Below are 18,599 nucleotides of genomic sequence, written 5' to 3' on the forward strand. Positions count from 1 at the left end.
ATGTGTAAACACTTATTAAAAATGAAAGATATCAATCACAAAGGATTGGAATACATACAAGAATGTAAAATCATATGCAAATTTGGCTATTTTTTCATTCATTCTACTGTCATTTCTAAACAATTCGTTAAATTTGATTTTTCTCAACGCGAAAAAGAAAAAAAATGTACAATGTATCAAAATTCTATAGTCGCTACTTTTTTTTACTATATACATAGGAAGAAAATCAAAGATCCCCTAAAGCGGGATCAATTTTGACCAAATGGCTGTTATTTGAACATTTTGTAGAGATCCACCAAACAAATGTTTTATATTAAATATCTAAACTAAAGCCTATAATAGTTTAATAAAAGAAGTTTTTTGTGTTTGAAAAAAACTTACATGTCCCTTTTTTGAAGTTTCCTCTTGAATAAGTTGGTGTTTATCACTGCTCTCGTACAAACTTCCATCATAATAATCCCCATGATCCTTAGAAAATGACATCCCAAACTCTTTTTCTTTCTCAGATGATAAAGTCCGTTTTCTGATATGAACATGGTGTATCTTTTTACTTATCAAAATGTGTCTACTTTATTCTTTGTATAGCCGTATAATTATAATTCTATAAACGCTCTTCATAGAAAATTAAAATATTTTCATTCTTGAAATAACATTCTTTTGATATTACAAGAGAAATGTGCTATAATTTTCAATGTTATAAATTATATATATGCACAAGATAAGCTTTCAAAGGTGATTTTTTAAAGATAAATATCAATGATGATAGACTTCTTTGGTTGGGTTTTACGTCGCACCAACAGCTTTACTGGTTAAGGAAGACCTCAGTTTTTCCCTGCATAAATTCAGGCTCAATCGAGCACCTGAGTAGAACCACCGACTTTCCCTTAGCTAACTGGATAGCTTCCGCACATAAAAGAATCTAGAGTCTCTGTCGGGATTCATACCTTCAATGGTGAGGGACATAATAACGACCTAAACCATTCGGCCACGTACGCCCCACGAAGATAGACTGAAAAATTTCTACTATTACTTTGCAACTTTAGAACAACGTCTTACTATAAAGATGTTCAGAAATGTGCAAAGGTCTTCAATCATATCATTAATTTAAAATTCTTTTACCTATTGATACGTTCTTCTACTTTATCTGTATTGTCTTTATCCACTGTGATATGATCTGAAGAAAACTATTGTTAGTTTGTTTTGTTTGATTTTACGGCGCACAAACACAATTTAAGTCATATGGCGCAGAAATAGGAAAGATAATTTTGGCTAACCTCGGGTCTTTCTAACTTAAGGCAACAACAGGATCAAAACCACCTCAACTGCTGGATCTAAGAGATGCATAGACTCAAATCCTTCGAACCCATAAAGCCGCCTTTTACCATCAGGCAGGGACAAACGGTGACTGCAATTCTGATGCCTAATTTTTTAGAGGCGACCCCTCATTCAGAAGAGGTAAAAGAAAAACATATGATGAATTATACTCGAAGAAAAAAAACATGCAAAAGAATGTTGTTGCAAATTTACCAGATGTTTGTATAAAAAGAATATATAAGAAAAACGTATATGAGTTTTGTGTCTGTCTACTATGTAGGTAAAATTTCAAAGTTATCATAAAATCTAAAATGGGAATGTAACATATTTTAATGATTCTCATGGCCACATCAAATCTCTAGTCAGTAAGATTTTTAATCAATAGTAAACATAACCTCTTTTACAAAGCGATCATCAAGTTATCTGAGCAGTTTTTATGGAAAATAAACAAACCATTGATATAAAATCTCACAAATAAAGTGCTTACTTTCATCAGACTCGTCATCGGTTGGGCTATCTTCCTGTGCCAATGTATGCAGAAGCTGTGCAAACGGTCCGTCTCTTGATATCAACTCCCGGTATGTCCCCATTTCTGATATTTGGCCATCGGCTATTACAACAATTCTGTCAACCATTGACAGCCAGTGAATACCGTGGGTGACCAATATACGAGTCTGATTTGTAAAACAAATATGTTTGTTGCAATAATTCATTTATATAATTACCTTAAACATTTTTATTGTAATTTATTAGTAAATTTCGTACTTATAATAATGAATTATATTAGTGCACTTTATAAATGTGATAGATTTTATGATAAAAAATAGAATGGACAAATAAATATTTCAGCAAAGCAACATAATATTAAAATATACTAGATTTAACTCGTTCAAATGATATTAAAATGTTCTGAAATCTTGTTTCATTTCAAATGATTCGATTTAAAATTTGATCAAGAAGAATATCATCCTCTCAAATGTTTATATTTTCAAATATTTCCAAAAATGATTGTGCAAAGTAATGAATTAGATGGCTAAACAATATGCAATGCTAAATTAAATTGGCTTTAAGAAAATGGTGCTATTTTAGATCAGCAATAATAAGGTCAAAAATTAAATACTTACCCTTCGTTTAAGAAGTCCTTGTTGACCTATGACATTGTTGAACAAATGTTTGCCTACGTGAGAATCAACGGCACTCAAAGGGTCGTCTAATAAATAAATATCAGCATCACTATAAACAGCTCTTGCTAAACTCACACGCTGCTTTTGTCCACCACTTAAATTTATACCCTAATAAATAATGTATAAATATATTTAAATGTTTTATGGAGCAACGCTGTATTTTAAATTTATTCACTGAGGAATCAAACTTTCATTAGTTTTTTTTCTTTGTTGTCGATTTAATGCAGACTTATATCAACGGAACATATGAAACTATTGGACATGAATAATTATAATGTTCCGTGAAACACAGCTTTTTTAATATGTTGTAAATCTGTGAGACATTTTTCATTGGTTTCCTGCTCCTCGTCCATGATTTTAGCTTGTTCATATTCCGATAGAAACCGGCGCTTATTCTTAGAGAAGCAAGGGATACTTATGTATGGTATCTGATAGAAATACTGATAAATGATATAGAAATTTCTATATTTCAAGAACAAAACACCACGAACTGAAAATTGAACGGTTTCTTTCAACTTTATACAACACAATTGTTTATATGGATTTGAAAGTGGTATAAACTAAATACACAACAGTAAACGTACAACGTATACAGTTTGGCGTTTTTTGTGTTTGTTTGGTCGATCCACGTATCCGGCTGTCCTGGATAACTTACCAGTAATTACCTTTTTCCTCCGTAAGTGACCGACTACAAATCCCACATAACTTCTAAAGCAACAGTGAGAGGCAATTAATGTCCATTAGACTTAATGGCCGGGATTTATTGTCAGGAAGGAAATTTCGCCTCGCCTGAGGAAAAAATTCAGTCAGCCACTTTTGGATTACTTAAAAGTCTTACTTTTTCTCCTATTTCAGTCTGGTCCCCTCCTGGGAACATATCTAGATCAGATACGAGAGCACATCCTGTAATCACCTTGTTGTATCTTATCTCATCGAACGTGTTACTAAACACAATGTTATCTCGAACTGTGAGATTCTGGATCCAGGCTTCTTGAGGAACGTATGCTATTTTACCCTGAATCAAGAAAATTGTTCTAATCATAAGGAACAAGAATGCATATTTACGACATACCGTCTTTTGGTTTCAAATTTATAATAACTTATACACTTTTTTTTCATATTACGCATGTTTAGTAGTTATGTCGGGTTTTTTTTTTGGCTTCATAGTGTCATGTGATAAATGAATATAGGAAACCGTTGTCATTTTATATTATTAAACACATCAGAGGCTAGCCATAAAACATGAAATAAGCTATAAAATACATGCAAATGAGAGCTATTTATGATTTATTTCCATCACAAATGTAAGAAATATGTATTATTTTTACATTATAAATGACATATGTAAACATATCAAAACGAAAAAAAGAATGAATGGCTTTGAAAGGCATTTAAAATGTTTTACTTTCAAGGTCACGTGACCATGTATCTTCTCCATTTCTCCTAGCATTGCAGATAATAGCGAAGTCTTACCACTCCCCACCTGGCCAACAACAGCAATTAGTTCTCCCTCGGACACATTCAGGTTAATACTGTAAGTTAAAACACAAGATTCTAAATGACATTCAACTGCTAAATTAAAATATCCTTCATATTTCCTTAGAAAAATGATTAATCTTTTGAGAGCAAACATAGACCAATCATGCGACGGCCAAAAAATAAAAATAGATTAATCTTTCGAATGAAAAAGGGATTATTTTAGTGCAAAAATAGTGTTAGTCTTCTAGTGCTTTTAACAGACCATATATTGTTTAACAATATTGTCAATATGTGAGAATGGAAATAGATATTAATATTTCGTACGTCATCATATAATATTGAATTTATAGTGTAGATATTAGGTTATTTTATCTAGGCTTGACCTTCGTCACTGTGCCATTGTGAACATATTACGATTTTATTCACTTTTATTACAATGACAATTTAAAACGGAACTGTCATGCATTGTATTTTAGTACAGTCCCCAGGGATCTTTTGTATACAAAAAGGTTCATCAATAAATGATACATAAATGTATAGCTACATATTTGAGGTTTTCAGTAAAGCTACATATTTGAGGTTTTCAAAATATTTGGGTACACATGTGGAATCATATTTTAAGAAATCCAAGATGGCGGACCAAATAGCTGCTAAATAATAGGAAATCAATATGAAAAAAATTGTTATATATTATCTTATTTTTCTAAGTTAAATTGCATGAAAATATAGCTATATTACGATGTGGGCTGAAATGTTTACCTATTAACTGACTATATTTCACAAAATAAGTTTTAGACAGTAAACAATCTGATAAATCTGTCAACGTATGTAAAATAATTCTTTTGCTCAAACAGGTTTTTTTCTTCTGTACAAATTAAGTTGTTTTATGACATAATAATTATGCTTAATCATTTTGCAATCCATGTAATGAAATAACAATACCGTCGGAGTGTTTGATTCATCAACCCTTTATTCCATGTAAATAAACCATTTTCAATGCTGACAGCATATTCTGAAAAATATAAACATTGTGTTTTGTAAATAGAAAAAAAAAACATGAAAAAAACAAGAGTCCATCCTTTTTCATTTATTTGCTACTCTCTTACAATGCGCAACATACTTTTTGTTTCGTATTTGTTTTTCTTGTCGGCTGTTTTTTTCTTTTTTTTTTTAAACCACACATTTTAGCATTATTTTGACATCTATCTATCAATCTTCCTCTTAGTCAAACTAGACTTTGAATGAGACAATACATAAAAATCGAAATTAGGTGTAACATGACAGAATGCAATATATAACTGTAAATTTGTGATTATGTTTGAAGCATTAATTGTATCATTTACATGGTGTAATAATTCAAAATATGTTATATATTATAAATACTGGATCAACCGTGTGTACTTGATGTTTCCGAATGTTCTATATTCCTTGTATCCATGTCCTCCTTCCATAAAAATTCTTGAATTCTTTTCAGTGATACATAACCCTGAAAAATACATAAAATATGTTTGATAAAATGTAGATTTCAGCCAACCGACAATGTATGGTTTGATGGATAATCCGCAGATTTTTTTTACATTATGTGAAATATAAAAGAATTATAATTTAATATTATTTTTATATCAATTGGCCCCTAACAGCACAATGAAATTTTAAATTCACTCATAACAGCCTGTCAAAATAGAGACTGACAAGGACTTATTATTAATGTGAATTGTCTCCATTTTAAAGAAAAGAAAGCAAAATGTTTCATTCTGTTTATTCTGCTCGTATTGAATGCTATAAAAGTATCACTATTGAAACCTAACATTTCATGGTTATAAAAGCAATTAAATCAAGAAAGTGTATTGTGATGTCCATGCCTTTAAGGATGTAGACATACTATTAAAAGATAGTATAATATCTAAATGTTTTAAAACCGGCTGCACTATTATGAAAGTGTTACGCTAAACTGTGAATGTAATTTATAAAAGACAAAAAGTCCAGTGATACCTGAACAAATCCATTGATGAGTTCTGACGTCAGAGATACTGGATGACGTATGGTACTGACAAGAGCCAGGACAACAAAAGCTGTTCGGGCATCCAGGTAATGTATGGACTTTGTTAACGTATACACCACATAAAATGCATAACTTACCTATATAATCAGAAAACTTGATATATAACTACAAACTTACTGTGGTTTACTTTATATAAATTGTTTAGAACCATTTTTTCTATTTCTTTTATACGTGTAATAATATTTTATGTAAATAGAAAATTTGTCGCAAAAAGAAGCAAATATTCTATTAGCAGATTTTCAAATTGTAAGATTTTATTATTTAATTTTTTACTCCAATACAATTTACAAATAAGTCTTTATAGTCTAAATTAAAATCGAACTTAATTCTTTTTTTACCATACCCTGTCATTTCCCAACAGGAAAGTCAAATGTTCTTGGTAAAATATCACTTTAATGGTTATGTAACCACATTCATCTTTTAGTATGAAAGAAGGACTTAGGTACCCTTCGTGCATTATAAAAATACCGAACAAAGCTCATTGAATAGCTTTCTCGAAACAGTCCCGACTCCGTGACAAGCTTTAAACCCAAAGCAATCATTCAGTCAGCTGGTTTAACCACCTTGCCAACGATACATCTTAGTTTATATACATGTATGTTTATTTAAAGAATATAGTGTTAGTGAAAAGCGTTAAAACAAGTTTGTAAATGTATGTTATGTGAATTCACTTGATTTCATGTGTACGAAATTTGTGGTTTTGTCAAAAAATATAATAATAATTTCGTGGGTTTTTTTAATCTGTAGATTGTGCATTTTAGGGGAAAAATGCAAAAGAAAACAAAATATCTTACAGCAGACAAAATCAAATAATGTTGTATTTTTAATTAGAGGTTAAAACTGTCCACGAAAACCACGGAAATAAATATCCAATGAATAATAATGATTTGCGAGTATGTACCATAAACGGACTGAAGAATGAGAGAAACAATGCCACGGCAATCACAACTGCTACCTTCCTCAAAACATAAACTTCTTTATTTCGTAACGCTGAAACTTTTTTCTGGAATGGCCTCTCCCAAGTATACATTTTCAGGACCTGCAAAATTGAAAAGTTGTTGTTAAACGTTTACAACATAGATTACTGCTGTAAATTAACAGTTAGGCCTTGTCGGGACCTTGACTCTAATAATGTTAATAAAGATGACATACTCATGTAACATATAGCAGATACAGACAAACAAGCGTACACTTTTGTTCACAAATTAAAAGCCCATTTTGTTTTAACGAAATACAGATTAATTTCATAAACTTGTCTGTCTTGTCTATTACTCTTGTGAAACTAAATCATTCCTAGAATACTTATTTTGGTTTGTACAGAATTTATTTTAGTTCGATTGTGTAGGAAGCTTTAAGTTATAATTCGACCCTGAAACCAACCAGTAGTAGGCAATGACTGTAAAGTATCTTGCTCAAGGAAACAACGACTTGCCCCTGACGGGGTTTGAACCCATGCGACTAGCGATCATTTTATTACTAGTCCAACGCGTTCACCACTCGGACTATTTTGTGACCTTATATTGAAAAAAAAATCATGGGCATTTTCGTCATTTCAAAATCGTCCGTTTAAGTGGCACACATGTTTCCATCTATACCAATCAATAGGCTTTTATTTGGTCATTTATTTGTAAACAATAGAAATCTAAAAGTAAACGAAAATGTAAGACCACCGCTCATTACTTGATATAATTGTAACACAAGCATTAAATTACCTTTATTCCGTTTATTATTTCGTTAAGAATTTTGATGCGGTTACTTTTGTAACCTAGAACAAGCCCCTGAAGCCACTGTTGACGTCTTCCCAGAATTCCATTCAAAATAATCATAACAATTATCACTCCTATACCGCTAAATGTGGCAAAACCAATCAAATACCATAACTGCAACATTGCAACTGAAATTGAGGGGAAAAAATATAAGAATCAACTACATGTATGCATGTGTCCTTGTGATATCAGTTACCAAATAAAGTTATTAACTTTCTAAGGAATGTTGTCAATGGAGTTTAGATTGCATCTGAAATAAAAAGATGATATCTACCGCTAGATGTACATACAGAATACTTCTTATGGCCATTTTTATCTAACAGTTGATTCAAATATTGTCGGTCATAGGTTATTACTGGTAAGTTATAAATGAATGGCCGGTTAGGTGGATCAACCGCAAAGATAAAAGTAAAAAATGGATTAAACTTGGCGTAAAAACCACCCAAACAAAATATTTCTAATTATAAAAAGATTTTTTGCAAACTTATAATGCTTAGTATAATACTTCTTAAATAATTGAAATTATATTGAATTTAAGGCCCACTATGTCTCAGAAATGTTTTTATTTCTATTTCTCTAAAACCTTTTAATTTTGGTGTACGTTTATAGTATGCAAAAAGTCACTGGCCTGAACCAACATTTTCATCTGGCATTAAGTACACTTACAGTGAATTAGTATTTTTTATGGAAGTCAAAATACAACCTTGATTACATTTTGCTTTTTTCTGACAAATTATCTCACATTTGTCGCTACTTGCATCAGGTAAAAAGCATCTAACATTCTCTACAACCATGATTTAAACATTAGAAAATTCATGTTTGCCTTTTCTAAAAAAGTTTATTTATTTGTTTTTGAGGCAAAATGTGTGTTTAATATTTTGAAAATTTCTTGTTACCAAATCAAACGAGAAACATTACACATACTTGATGTTACGAATGGTATCGAGATCACGTGATGCGACAGAGTAATTGAATCTTGTATCCTTTGGCAATCTACAGCCATCAAGTTTACAATCTCGCCAACGGTTGATGATTTTTTGGCCGAATTCGATAGGGAAAAGGTCTGAAGAAAAAGCAAAAGGTCTTTTGAATATTTCTATGCTCGTGAAAAGTTCCGTAAATAATTAAACTATAACCTTTGTGAAGTTTAAACTCTTAAAATAACACATAAAGCGCAAGGAAAAGCAAAATACAAAGTATGATGGTTATTAATTTATCCGTATAAATAAAACAGCATCAACTATTCTTAAGCATGCAATATATTGAGTCGAAACTTTGTATTCTGGTCATTCTTGATGTAACTTACTTTCCTATAAACTGCACCGATAAGTTCAGCTTTCATGGATTGTCCGATGAACTTCTGACTGAATCGTGCAAAATTCCAAAAGAATGTTTTCATCATACTAGCAGCAAATAAGGCCACTGAGCACGCATAGCCGATCCATTTAGGGTAATGTTTCGAGTTTGTTGTATCTCTGTTTTCAATCATTTGTATAATGAAACTGAAGCAAGCAAGCAATTAAGCATGAACAATAATAACACAACACAAAACAACAATAATACTCACGTTAAACTAGTGTCGTATCGTTCATCTCATGACGTCTACTGAATGTCCACACGAACCTTATACTTAATGAAACTTCACTTACTTATTGAAACATGCTCAACGATTGTCACATCGCCCTTACTCATACCTACCATTGTATGATATTTGCTACGATTTTGTAGTCAATGCAGATGTATTGCTACAAGAGCTCAAATCTTTGTCACTAAAACCAGATACCAGCATTACGGACATTTTTTCATATCTTTTTAAATTATGCATGAATATACATGCGGTATGTCTCTTCCAAACTTTAACGTTTCGAGCTGATTCTCACTTTGTTTACTATACAATATACTGACTTTGCGATATACGAACCCTGCATCCGCCTGCACCATCCAAATCATTCAAAACTACGACATGATACAAATATGTTCACTTTTGCGATACAGGGTCCCTATAACCATATACGATGACCATATTTTAGTTGATATCTGGTAGTGTTGAGCTAAGTTTAAGAAGAAAGACTCCACAATAGTTGTAATAAACGGTAGACAGTTATTTAAACTAATGGCACTGCTGCCTGATACTCACCTCGTCGTATACCGCAAAGTCAAAGCAATGACACTTCGATTTGCCCAGTGAATTAACACTTTCAGATATTTACACTACAAGGTAGTGCTCACCTTGCGGTAAACGGCACCTATAACCGCTGTTTTCATCCTTAACCCAATTGACATCTGATGGTATTGAGCAAAATCCCAGAAGAAAGACTTCATCATACTTGCAACAAACAGAGCCAGTGAGCATGCAAAGCCTATCCATTTGGGGTATTCAATAGCATTTGGTGATCCCATACTTTCAATCATTTCAATTATGAAACTGAAGCAATGAAACAAACTTTGCAAATTGCAAATTTTGCAAAATCTATTATATTAAGTGGTTTAAACGTATTATTAGAAAAGAAATTGTCACTTGTTCTTTTGCAAAGAAGCGTGAGTCAAAGATTAACATAAATTTCAAAATCTTACAAATTTTACAATTTTTTAAAGGTTAATGCCGCTATGGTACTATTCACGTCATATGGCGAGTTTTCAGCGACTTGAGTTATATCCCAGACAAAAGGGACTTCTGAGTAGAACAACCGACCTTAAGGTTTGCTTTATAGCTTCATTTGACGCCACTTGCGATAATAAATCCTCATAGCGGTGAGGGAAATGTTATTTAATAAAGGCGACTCAAACTACTGAAAATATCTAAACTTGGTCCAAGTTACTTGGTTCAAAGAATACATTTAAATCATTTCATATCTGCTTTGTAAATGTGTCTAACAAGAATAGAGATATTAAAGCATTACTTTAATATAAATGGCTGTAGCAGATCAAATGCATCTCCAATTATTTTGTATGTTGTTGCCTCTGCCCACTGTCCTCGGTGTGTTCTCCACATTACCGAAAATATAGATGGACCATGTCCACATTTTGGCTTCATATTATCAAATCTATACAGTGCGTCTCTTTGTATGCTCTTATTTCGTGTTGTAGACAATATGGGAGTCTTTTCATTTGGCTCGTCATATTCGGATTCCATCGATAGTCTTCGTTCTTGGTTTTCTTTCGTCTTTCTTTACATTAACAGATTTTTTTTGTAGGAAACATTTTAAAGAATAATTCAAGATGAATCTTTATCAGTAAAGTATATATACGCTTACCTAAAATTCTAATACTTTTTTAAAAAATATAAGTGGAGTTTTATTTTGAACTAAGCTAACTGTTATGCAATTATTAAAGAATCGGATCCCTGACATGAAATAATTCAAAATAGGCTCGATTCGAACCCAGAACTTTAAGTGGCAAATGATTTGAAGTTGCAGTGACACGAATGATGATATTCTCGCTTATAGAGCCATTGCTAGTTCGAATCATTGATAGTTATAAGGTAGTAGGCCTTACCGATACAGATTATGTGCTCTGTTCCAGTTGTTCAAAAATTTACCAACGACATATTGACTCTGTAGTCGCTTTGTTTGTCTCCATAAACCAGACGATGTCAGTGGTTTTCTGTATGCTTTTACGACCAATCTGTTTGATATAAATTATTTGTTTGGCAATATTGGCCTTAGGCATTTGAATACTCAATGACCTTTTGTCTGTTAATTATCGGATTCCGAAATTTAAAGTATGGCATAACGGTAATCAAGGTTTATGTATAACTAGGAACACAACACTTGCCTAAGTAACCTCAGTGACAAGGAGTAAAGACGTTCAGTTTCAGTTTGAAGGTAAAGTAGGTTCGATGATTTAGATGACACCGCTTAAAAAATACCCATGAAAAAATACATTACATTTAGTGTGAATGTCATAAATTTCAAATTTGTATTATTTTTATTATTTTAATTGATTTATTCATCTTTTTACTTCTATCTGTCATTGGGTGGGAAAAATCTCGAAATGTCCCTGTTCTAAAATCTTAAATGATAGTTCTTAAATCTTAAAACTAAAATCAGAGCTAAAACTATTGTCACAAAAAAGTTCAAAACTTACGGAAATACCCATGTATATGTAAGCCTGTTTATAAATGAAGCATTCTCGAGCGGACACTCCTGTAAAATTTTAAGTATATCTTGTGAATTTATTAAACTTTTATTTTTTCGTATTAAAATAGGCTGGACAATCCATCGTTTATTAGAATTTTAGAATCTTAATTAAGATTGACGGATTAATTACTTTAATTATTTCAATTATTTTAATTTAATGATAAACTTCTATAATACCCTTTCGTGTGAAAATAACAAAAAATAATAATATTTGAGTACATATATATACAATGCAATCTCTGCAGACTGACCCACTATATAGCAATAATCTCTTTACATCAACAGTGTCAATTCTTGCCCTATTGAGACTTTACAATAAATAAACACCTGTCAAAAACAAAAATCCATGTTTCCCAAAGGCCGTTACTCTGAGGAGGTTGAACTGTAATTGGCTGTCTTGATAAAACTGCATGCCTCCAGATGAGTCAAAATATTCTTAAGAAGTCAAACTTGATAAAAATGTACCAAGATTTTAGGCAAAGATTCAGGTTATAATTTTCATGGTATATGCGATTAATGACAGATTTTTCATTATTTATAACTATATTTCTACTGCGTTACTAACACAGTTAGGGCTATTTTTTCATATTTTGACATTGTTTTGGAAATCTACGTTGGTAAAATGCTTCCTTTTGGTTACTTCACAATACATGTATTATACTTTCAAATATAATTTCAATTTTTTTATGAAAATAAGCATTAATATGACGGCATGCTGCTTTAAAACCACGGTAGGGACTACAATACTCGTATCCATGTTAAATAGACCTTTCTTTTTATACTCGATTTATATCAACGATAAATGAACCAATTCAAAATCATGTTAAACTTATTTACCTCTTGCTGCGCATCGAATTCCACCTTGTCATACTGATCGGCAAAACAACGCAGAACCAACTGAACCCAAATAACAGATAATTTTACACAAGTTAACGTGCTTGCTGGACACCATTTCTGAAATAAAACGTTGTTATTGTAAGTTAACCAATAATCATTGTGCTTTTATACGAACATTGTTTTTATTGTTGTTGTTGTTTTTTGTTTGTTTTGGGGTTTTTTATTGGTGTTTTGGGGTGGGGTTGGGGGTTTGGGGTTATTTCTTTGTTGTTTTTGTTGTTGTCGCCGCCTTTGCTATTGTTGTTTTTATATAAATATGCATATTTTACGTGATGACGCGAATTATTGGACTTGAAGTGACTTTGTGGTATAGTAAGTTGACATCATGTATCACCTTAAGGTCGAATTCCCATGCGATATTAATTCATTTCTTTTCTAGATCAAACATAAGTAATTTTCAAATTTTCAGAAAGCTGGTGTTTCAACAAAGGTGTTCAGTTGTGCCAGAAATGCATGTGATGTGTTAATGTCTGCAGCGGCAAAGTAGACAAGTCACCGTATGACCTTTATTCGAATAATAATAGAAATTGTCTAACATAACAACCAAACAGAAATACATAATTATAAGCGACAATCATGCGACGTTATATGGAGATGATAGATTTAATGGGTTTTGGTGTCTAACTCGGTGCATCATTTTCAGGAGAAAAAAAAACATAGAAAGTTTTCAAACAACGTATTAATAGAAAAAAATGTATAGCATTTGCAATATGTTTATACTCAATGTAATTGAGTAACATTTTATTTGTAACTGATTAATATCATTTCATTGCTTTTGTTTCGGTAGATCTATATGTTTTTTATTTATTTCCTGTTACAGTTTTGTCGACGAATCAGTGCTAAGTGGAAACCTTTCTCCGCCAATCTTTTAGATAATTAATGTGTAGAATTCTGGGGATAATTCATGTTAATAATTGAAATATTGTTAAATTAGCATTCACTATAACAAATAAAACATAGCAGAACATACGATTTAATACCCTTCACAAAAAGATAATTTGATTTTATTCGAAATTTTGTTTTTTTAAAAACAACCAACTCACATCGGCAATAATCAACGAGTAAACTGGTATAACTTCCGACACAGCTATAAGAAGCCAGAATGTAAATGTAATAATACAAGATTTGACTCCAACAAAACGCATACCTTCCTCCACAATCAGTATTAACAGCTGAAAGTAAGATGGACATACATGTATATAAATAAGAACACAGCGTCAGAAATTAAATATGCGTTTTTCACTTAATCTTAATCGATCGTTTTTAGTGATTGTTGCTTATTCGTTTCTTTTTGTTAGATAACTATAGAAATATTCATATTATAAAATAAAATATATTTTTGTCTTCAAATGTATAGGTATATAATAAAATGATAATTATGTTGTAGAAGCTTTCTGGGGTCATGAATTTTGCTACTCGCAGCTTGGTAAAAAATGATATTTACTGTCGGTCTCGCAATATATCTACACAACCCAATATTCCGTATTTCATTCTATACTGACTCAAGTTCAAGTTTAAGAAATAAGTCATTGATTTTACATCACAACGTAAAAAACTCTACATGTGTACTTCCATATCAAATATTCAGACATAACCTTAATTATAACAATAATCAAAGAGACATATCTGCGTTACTTTAATTAAAATGATAAAAATGAGTTGACCTAAAAATACATACAAACGAGGCTGCTTTAATTACGACCGCCACATAAGCGGCTGTCGGAACGTTCACGTCATCATTACATCTGTATCCTGTTTCTTTCTTTAACAGAATCTCAGATATCACTAGCATGATTAAAGCTAGGGTCATCATCTGAAAAAAATCATAACAGAATTTTACTCGCATGTTCATTTAAATATTCACACTAACGTGCAAAAATGGTATGACATCACGTTAATAATGGCGTCAATTTTAGCATTTAAAACTCAAAATGTGGTGACCGTTCATTTATTTTATTTTATCTCACTCACTCACTCACTCACTCACTCACTCACTCACTCATTTATTTATTTATTTATTTTTGTTTCAATGATAGATTTTATTGTCAAATCTACAACTGCTATCATAAAGTAAAGGTATGTGCATGTGTAGTCCGAACTCGTACCCTTAACACTGATAACAATGGTTTATATATACATATGCATACCTTTATATCATTGTAATCTGATAAACTAAGGTGTACAGTTTTTGACCTTTTTAATATAATTGTCATATATTTATACATATTTTTACATGATATGCAACGCGTAAGAAATTCATCTTATGGGTAGAGGATGTGAAATACATTCCTGCCCAATCGTCCTGAAACAGCGGTTTCCTACGGGCTCAGAGCTATTATGAAGCACAACTTGTAAAACATTCATGGACATGCATAGGATGACATCTTACAATGTAACACAGCTCAGTGTGGATTCTCAGAAGAAAAAGATTAAATGGGGCTTTTAAAGTATAAAGACTTAGCTTGCTAAAATGCTTAATTAGCTGGAAATAAATGGCCTTGTCACAGGATGACGCATATGTGCAGCCTGACCGGGACTCGAACCCGGGATCCTCGGAATATCGTTCGGCGGCTCTACCGACTTACACATCTTCTCCCCTAAATAGTTCTGAATCGTGACAGCCAAGTAGTAATATGTTTCTAGTAATCTAAAAGCTGCAAGAAATGTAATTGTCCGATATAATATTTAGATACCTTCTTCATAATTTGCAGTTTGTGGAATGGTAAAGGTGGGTCCCGTTCTTTCCTGAACAGATAGGCGGTGAAAGGGAGCGATACGATCCAGAGAAAGCCGTACGGAATCCATACCAGAACTGTGTCTTCAAAACATGGACTAACATTTGGTCTGTCTTGTAAGATAGAATCTTTGTCCTGGGTTAATATAGAATATATTTGCTCCTTTCAGATATTATGCGTTGGTAGATAAAAGTTTAATGTGCCGAGAAAAAAACTGATAGATTTGCGGCATACTTGTTCATTATACGGTATTCTATCGTACACGTCCCGATATTGTTTTTAAATCTTTACAAATATAAATATGTATTAAATATATATTCGAACATTTCATAAAAGGAATCAAATGTGAAGAATTAAAAAAAACAAATGTTAACAGCAACATATTGTAGTTTAAGATCATTGTATTTTTTAAATACTAAAACAGAGTAAAGGTTCGGTATCAAATAGTTCTTAATATTTACCCATAATTTGATATCTCCACAGAAATTATTTAAAACGTCCATAATAAATGTCCCTTGTTCCTGTCTTATAAACACGAATGATTGATTATATTTTCATTCTTCAGTTTATCTTCTTACATAAATATTTTTTAATTATATCTATATGAATTTTCGAACAATTAAAAAAAATACAATTTAGCTAAGTTTGTCTAAAGCTATGTGATTAGAAAAGTTGAAATAATTAATTTATTATTGGTTAACACGTCTAAGACAACCATTGTTTATCCTTGTTACATTATATATACTTGATGTAGTGATATTTTAGATATTTGCACAGTTTCAGTACAATATAATGATATATTTAAACTGATGACATTAAGGGATAATTATAGAATCATATCTTATTTAACCTCTCCTTAATTTAGTTACATTATTTATATTGTTAAAGATAGATAGATAGTTTTGTTTGTATTGATGTAACATATACATATGCATTGTAAACTCGTGAAATATTCGGAATATATCGACACTTTCCATCCCGTAAGCTTCAATATGACTGATGTAAACTCATCGAGTAGATACGGAAAGTGTCGAAGTTGATCTAATTTACACGATCTATTGGTGAGTTCCAACCAGGGTCTTTCAAATATATAGAATGGTTCATTCTATTTAAAAGACTCTAATTCATCTGAAAAATGTTGTTGTTTTTTTTATTTTTTGTTTGTTTTTTCTTGTTTTTTTTTGTTGTTATTTTTTTTTGTTCGCAAGATATATGAAATATGATTCTTACAAGAGTGGATTTAAAATCCCATTTATTCTCGAAAACATTTAAAGTTTTCATTACAGAAATAACTTAACGTTACTTTTTCAGAACAAAACATTGATAAATAAGTAGGGGACTAAACTGATACAGAATGGGCTCGATGGACATATTTTTTTATTTCCAATACTCGTTTTATATCTGAAAAATGAATTCAAGGTAAGTTTTTCGTATGCAAAAAACTTATGCGAGAGTTCCCAAACGCTATCCACATTATGGGACAGTTGACTTTAAAATCAGCAAATTGAAGTTCAGTGTAGCCAAAACTACAATTCCAAATATTTCATTTTTTATACACAAGCAGTTAACAAGTTTCCCAGCATCATTCAAAGATATAAATGTACTCGTAAATCATGAGCTTAAAGGTATGAGCTCGTGTATGTTATTAACTCGGAAAATGAGTTATTTCTGTAAGCGTTGTCATATTATATGGTGGCGGGAAATAAAGATATGTTGAAGATTTTTTTTTTTGCATTCATTGCTCCTTAAATCTGACCACGGATTTATATATATGTAATATAAATCCGTGATCTGACACAATTTATATTTACTCCTACCCATCCAAATTATAAACCACGCCTGAAATATACTAGTTTGGGCCATCTTCATGACGGTGCATATGGGTGTGCAAAATTGCAATATTTTATCTGGCAATATTATATCCCAATATGTTTTCAGATATCGCAATATATCTTACCAATAAACTTTTAATAAACACCTAAAATTCTATTAAAGATAGAAGTGTTCGTGTATAGCTTGACTTCAAACGGTATTTTTTGCTTAAACTCATTTCTTTTATTTTACCCTGTCCCCCCCCCCCCCCCCCCCCCACACACACACACAACCAACCGCACATCTAAATAGTTTGAAGGTGGAAATTACCATAACTCGCCCACCATTTAATTGAGTTAAATGTTAAATTTGAGGGAAAGATAATATATAATGAATTTTAAACAAAAACATAGTTTGATGGTATAATTTCTTATTTTTTTTATCATTTCACTGTCTTTTCCTACATGTAGTACTTAATTAAGATACTACATCAACAAAACCTATACGTATATGTACTTTAAAAACTAAAATGGATTCTGTGGTCGTTGTCTAAATGGCATGTATTTCGTAGATGCTATTTCATTTTAATTCTGGAAAAGTAGGCATGGTTGTACATTAAAGACAGGCATGGTTACATTTGTTTGGGTCGTCAGACCAAACAAATAATAGTAGCGAAATTTCAGACCCTGATGCTGTTAATTGCAAATGCCGAAAGTAGTCCGCTTTTTTGAAGCGGTTACTTACCTTTATATGTACACTAACGCCGAAAAATTCAGGGGAGATCACTGCGTAAAGATTGTCAAATGACAGGCGAATTAATTTTCAAGAAAAATAGTTCCCGAATGGTCGAAGATTTCTAATATTGTTTTATTCTTATAGATATACATGCTTATAGTAAGCTCCATGATTATTTACATCTGTGTTAAACGAAATAATAAGTTACAAACCCTAATTCAAAATAATATGGTTTTCTTCAGGCTGTTAACATATAACTCCACCGTGGCCGAGGGGGTTGCACGGTCGCTTAGGAATCGAGGGGTCTGGAGTTCAAATTCTAGTTAAGGCAACTTTTTTAATTGATTAAGTCAAATAAACATTGAATTGAATATCAGTGTTGCAATTTGTCTTATAGCCAATTTACTACAGTTAAAACATTGGAAAGCATTGGTGGCACTATACAAAAACAAATTGGTTTATAATCTCACAACCTT

The 18,599-nt window shown here is 31.7% G+C and overlaps 2 protein-coding genes across 3 annotated transcripts in view; one reads left to right on the top strand and one right to left on the bottom strand.

The window, feature by feature from the left end:
- Positions 1 to 16,325, bottom strand: part of LOC132755778 (multidrug resistance-associated protein 1-like) — a 29,800-nt gene extending 13,475 nt beyond the window's left edge. The window contains exons 1-21 of one of the 2 annotated variants that reach the window (XM_060746696.1): positions 16,038 to 16,325; positions 15,535 to 15,711; positions 14,520 to 14,654; positions 13,885 to 14,013; positions 12,782 to 12,898; positions 11,892 to 11,950; positions 11,301 to 11,429; positions 10,706 to 10,972; positions 9,112 to 9,307; positions 8,730 to 8,868; positions 7,752 to 7,933; positions 6,941 to 7,078; positions 5,970 to 6,116; positions 5,379 to 5,463; positions 4,920 to 4,989; positions 3,904 to 4,030; positions 3,337 to 3,513; positions 2,439 to 2,606; positions 1,802 to 1,988; positions 1,120 to 1,174; positions 382 to 523 (exon numbers count right to left, since the gene is read on the bottom strand). In XM_060746696.1, coding sequence (XP_060602679.1) covers positions 382 to 523; positions 1,120 to 1,174; positions 1,802 to 1,988; positions 2,439 to 2,606; positions 3,337 to 3,513; positions 3,904 to 4,030; positions 4,920 to 4,989; positions 5,379 to 5,463; positions 5,970 to 6,116; positions 6,941 to 7,078; positions 7,752 to 7,933; positions 8,730 to 8,868; positions 9,112 to 9,307; positions 10,706 to 10,972; positions 11,301 to 11,429; positions 11,892 to 11,950; positions 12,782 to 12,898; positions 13,885 to 14,013; positions 14,520 to 14,654; positions 15,535 to 15,711; positions 16,038 to 16,079 — 2,868 coding nt within the window. In that variant the 5' untranslated portion in view covers positions 16,080 to 16,325. Of the gene's footprint in view, positions 1 to 381; positions 524 to 1,119; positions 1,175 to 1,801; positions 1,989 to 2,438; positions 2,607 to 3,336; positions 3,514 to 3,903; positions 4,031 to 4,919; positions 4,990 to 5,378; positions 5,464 to 5,969; positions 6,117 to 6,940; positions 7,079 to 7,751; positions 7,934 to 8,729; positions 8,869 to 9,111; positions 9,308 to 10,034; positions 10,231 to 10,705; positions 10,973 to 11,300; positions 11,430 to 11,891; positions 11,951 to 12,781; positions 12,899 to 13,884; positions 14,014 to 14,519; positions 14,655 to 15,534; positions 15,712 to 16,037 lie in introns of both variants that reach the window. The other variant, XM_060746697.1, reaches the window with a different exon arrangement.
- The window catches only part of LOC132755779 (E2F-associated phosphoprotein-like), a 67,018-nt gene that overhangs the window by 38,782 nt on the left and 9,637 nt on the right, over positions 1 to 18,599 (top strand). The window lies entirely within an intron of this gene.

This window comes from Ruditapes philippinarum, unplaced genomic scaffold (assembly GCF_026571515.1).
Source record: "Ruditapes philippinarum isolate M1 unplaced genomic scaffold, ASM2657151v2 ctg513_1_1_1_1, whole genome shotgun sequence".
Lineage (NCBI taxonomy): Eukaryota > Metazoa > Mollusca > Bivalvia > Venerida > Veneridae > Ruditapes > Ruditapes philippinarum.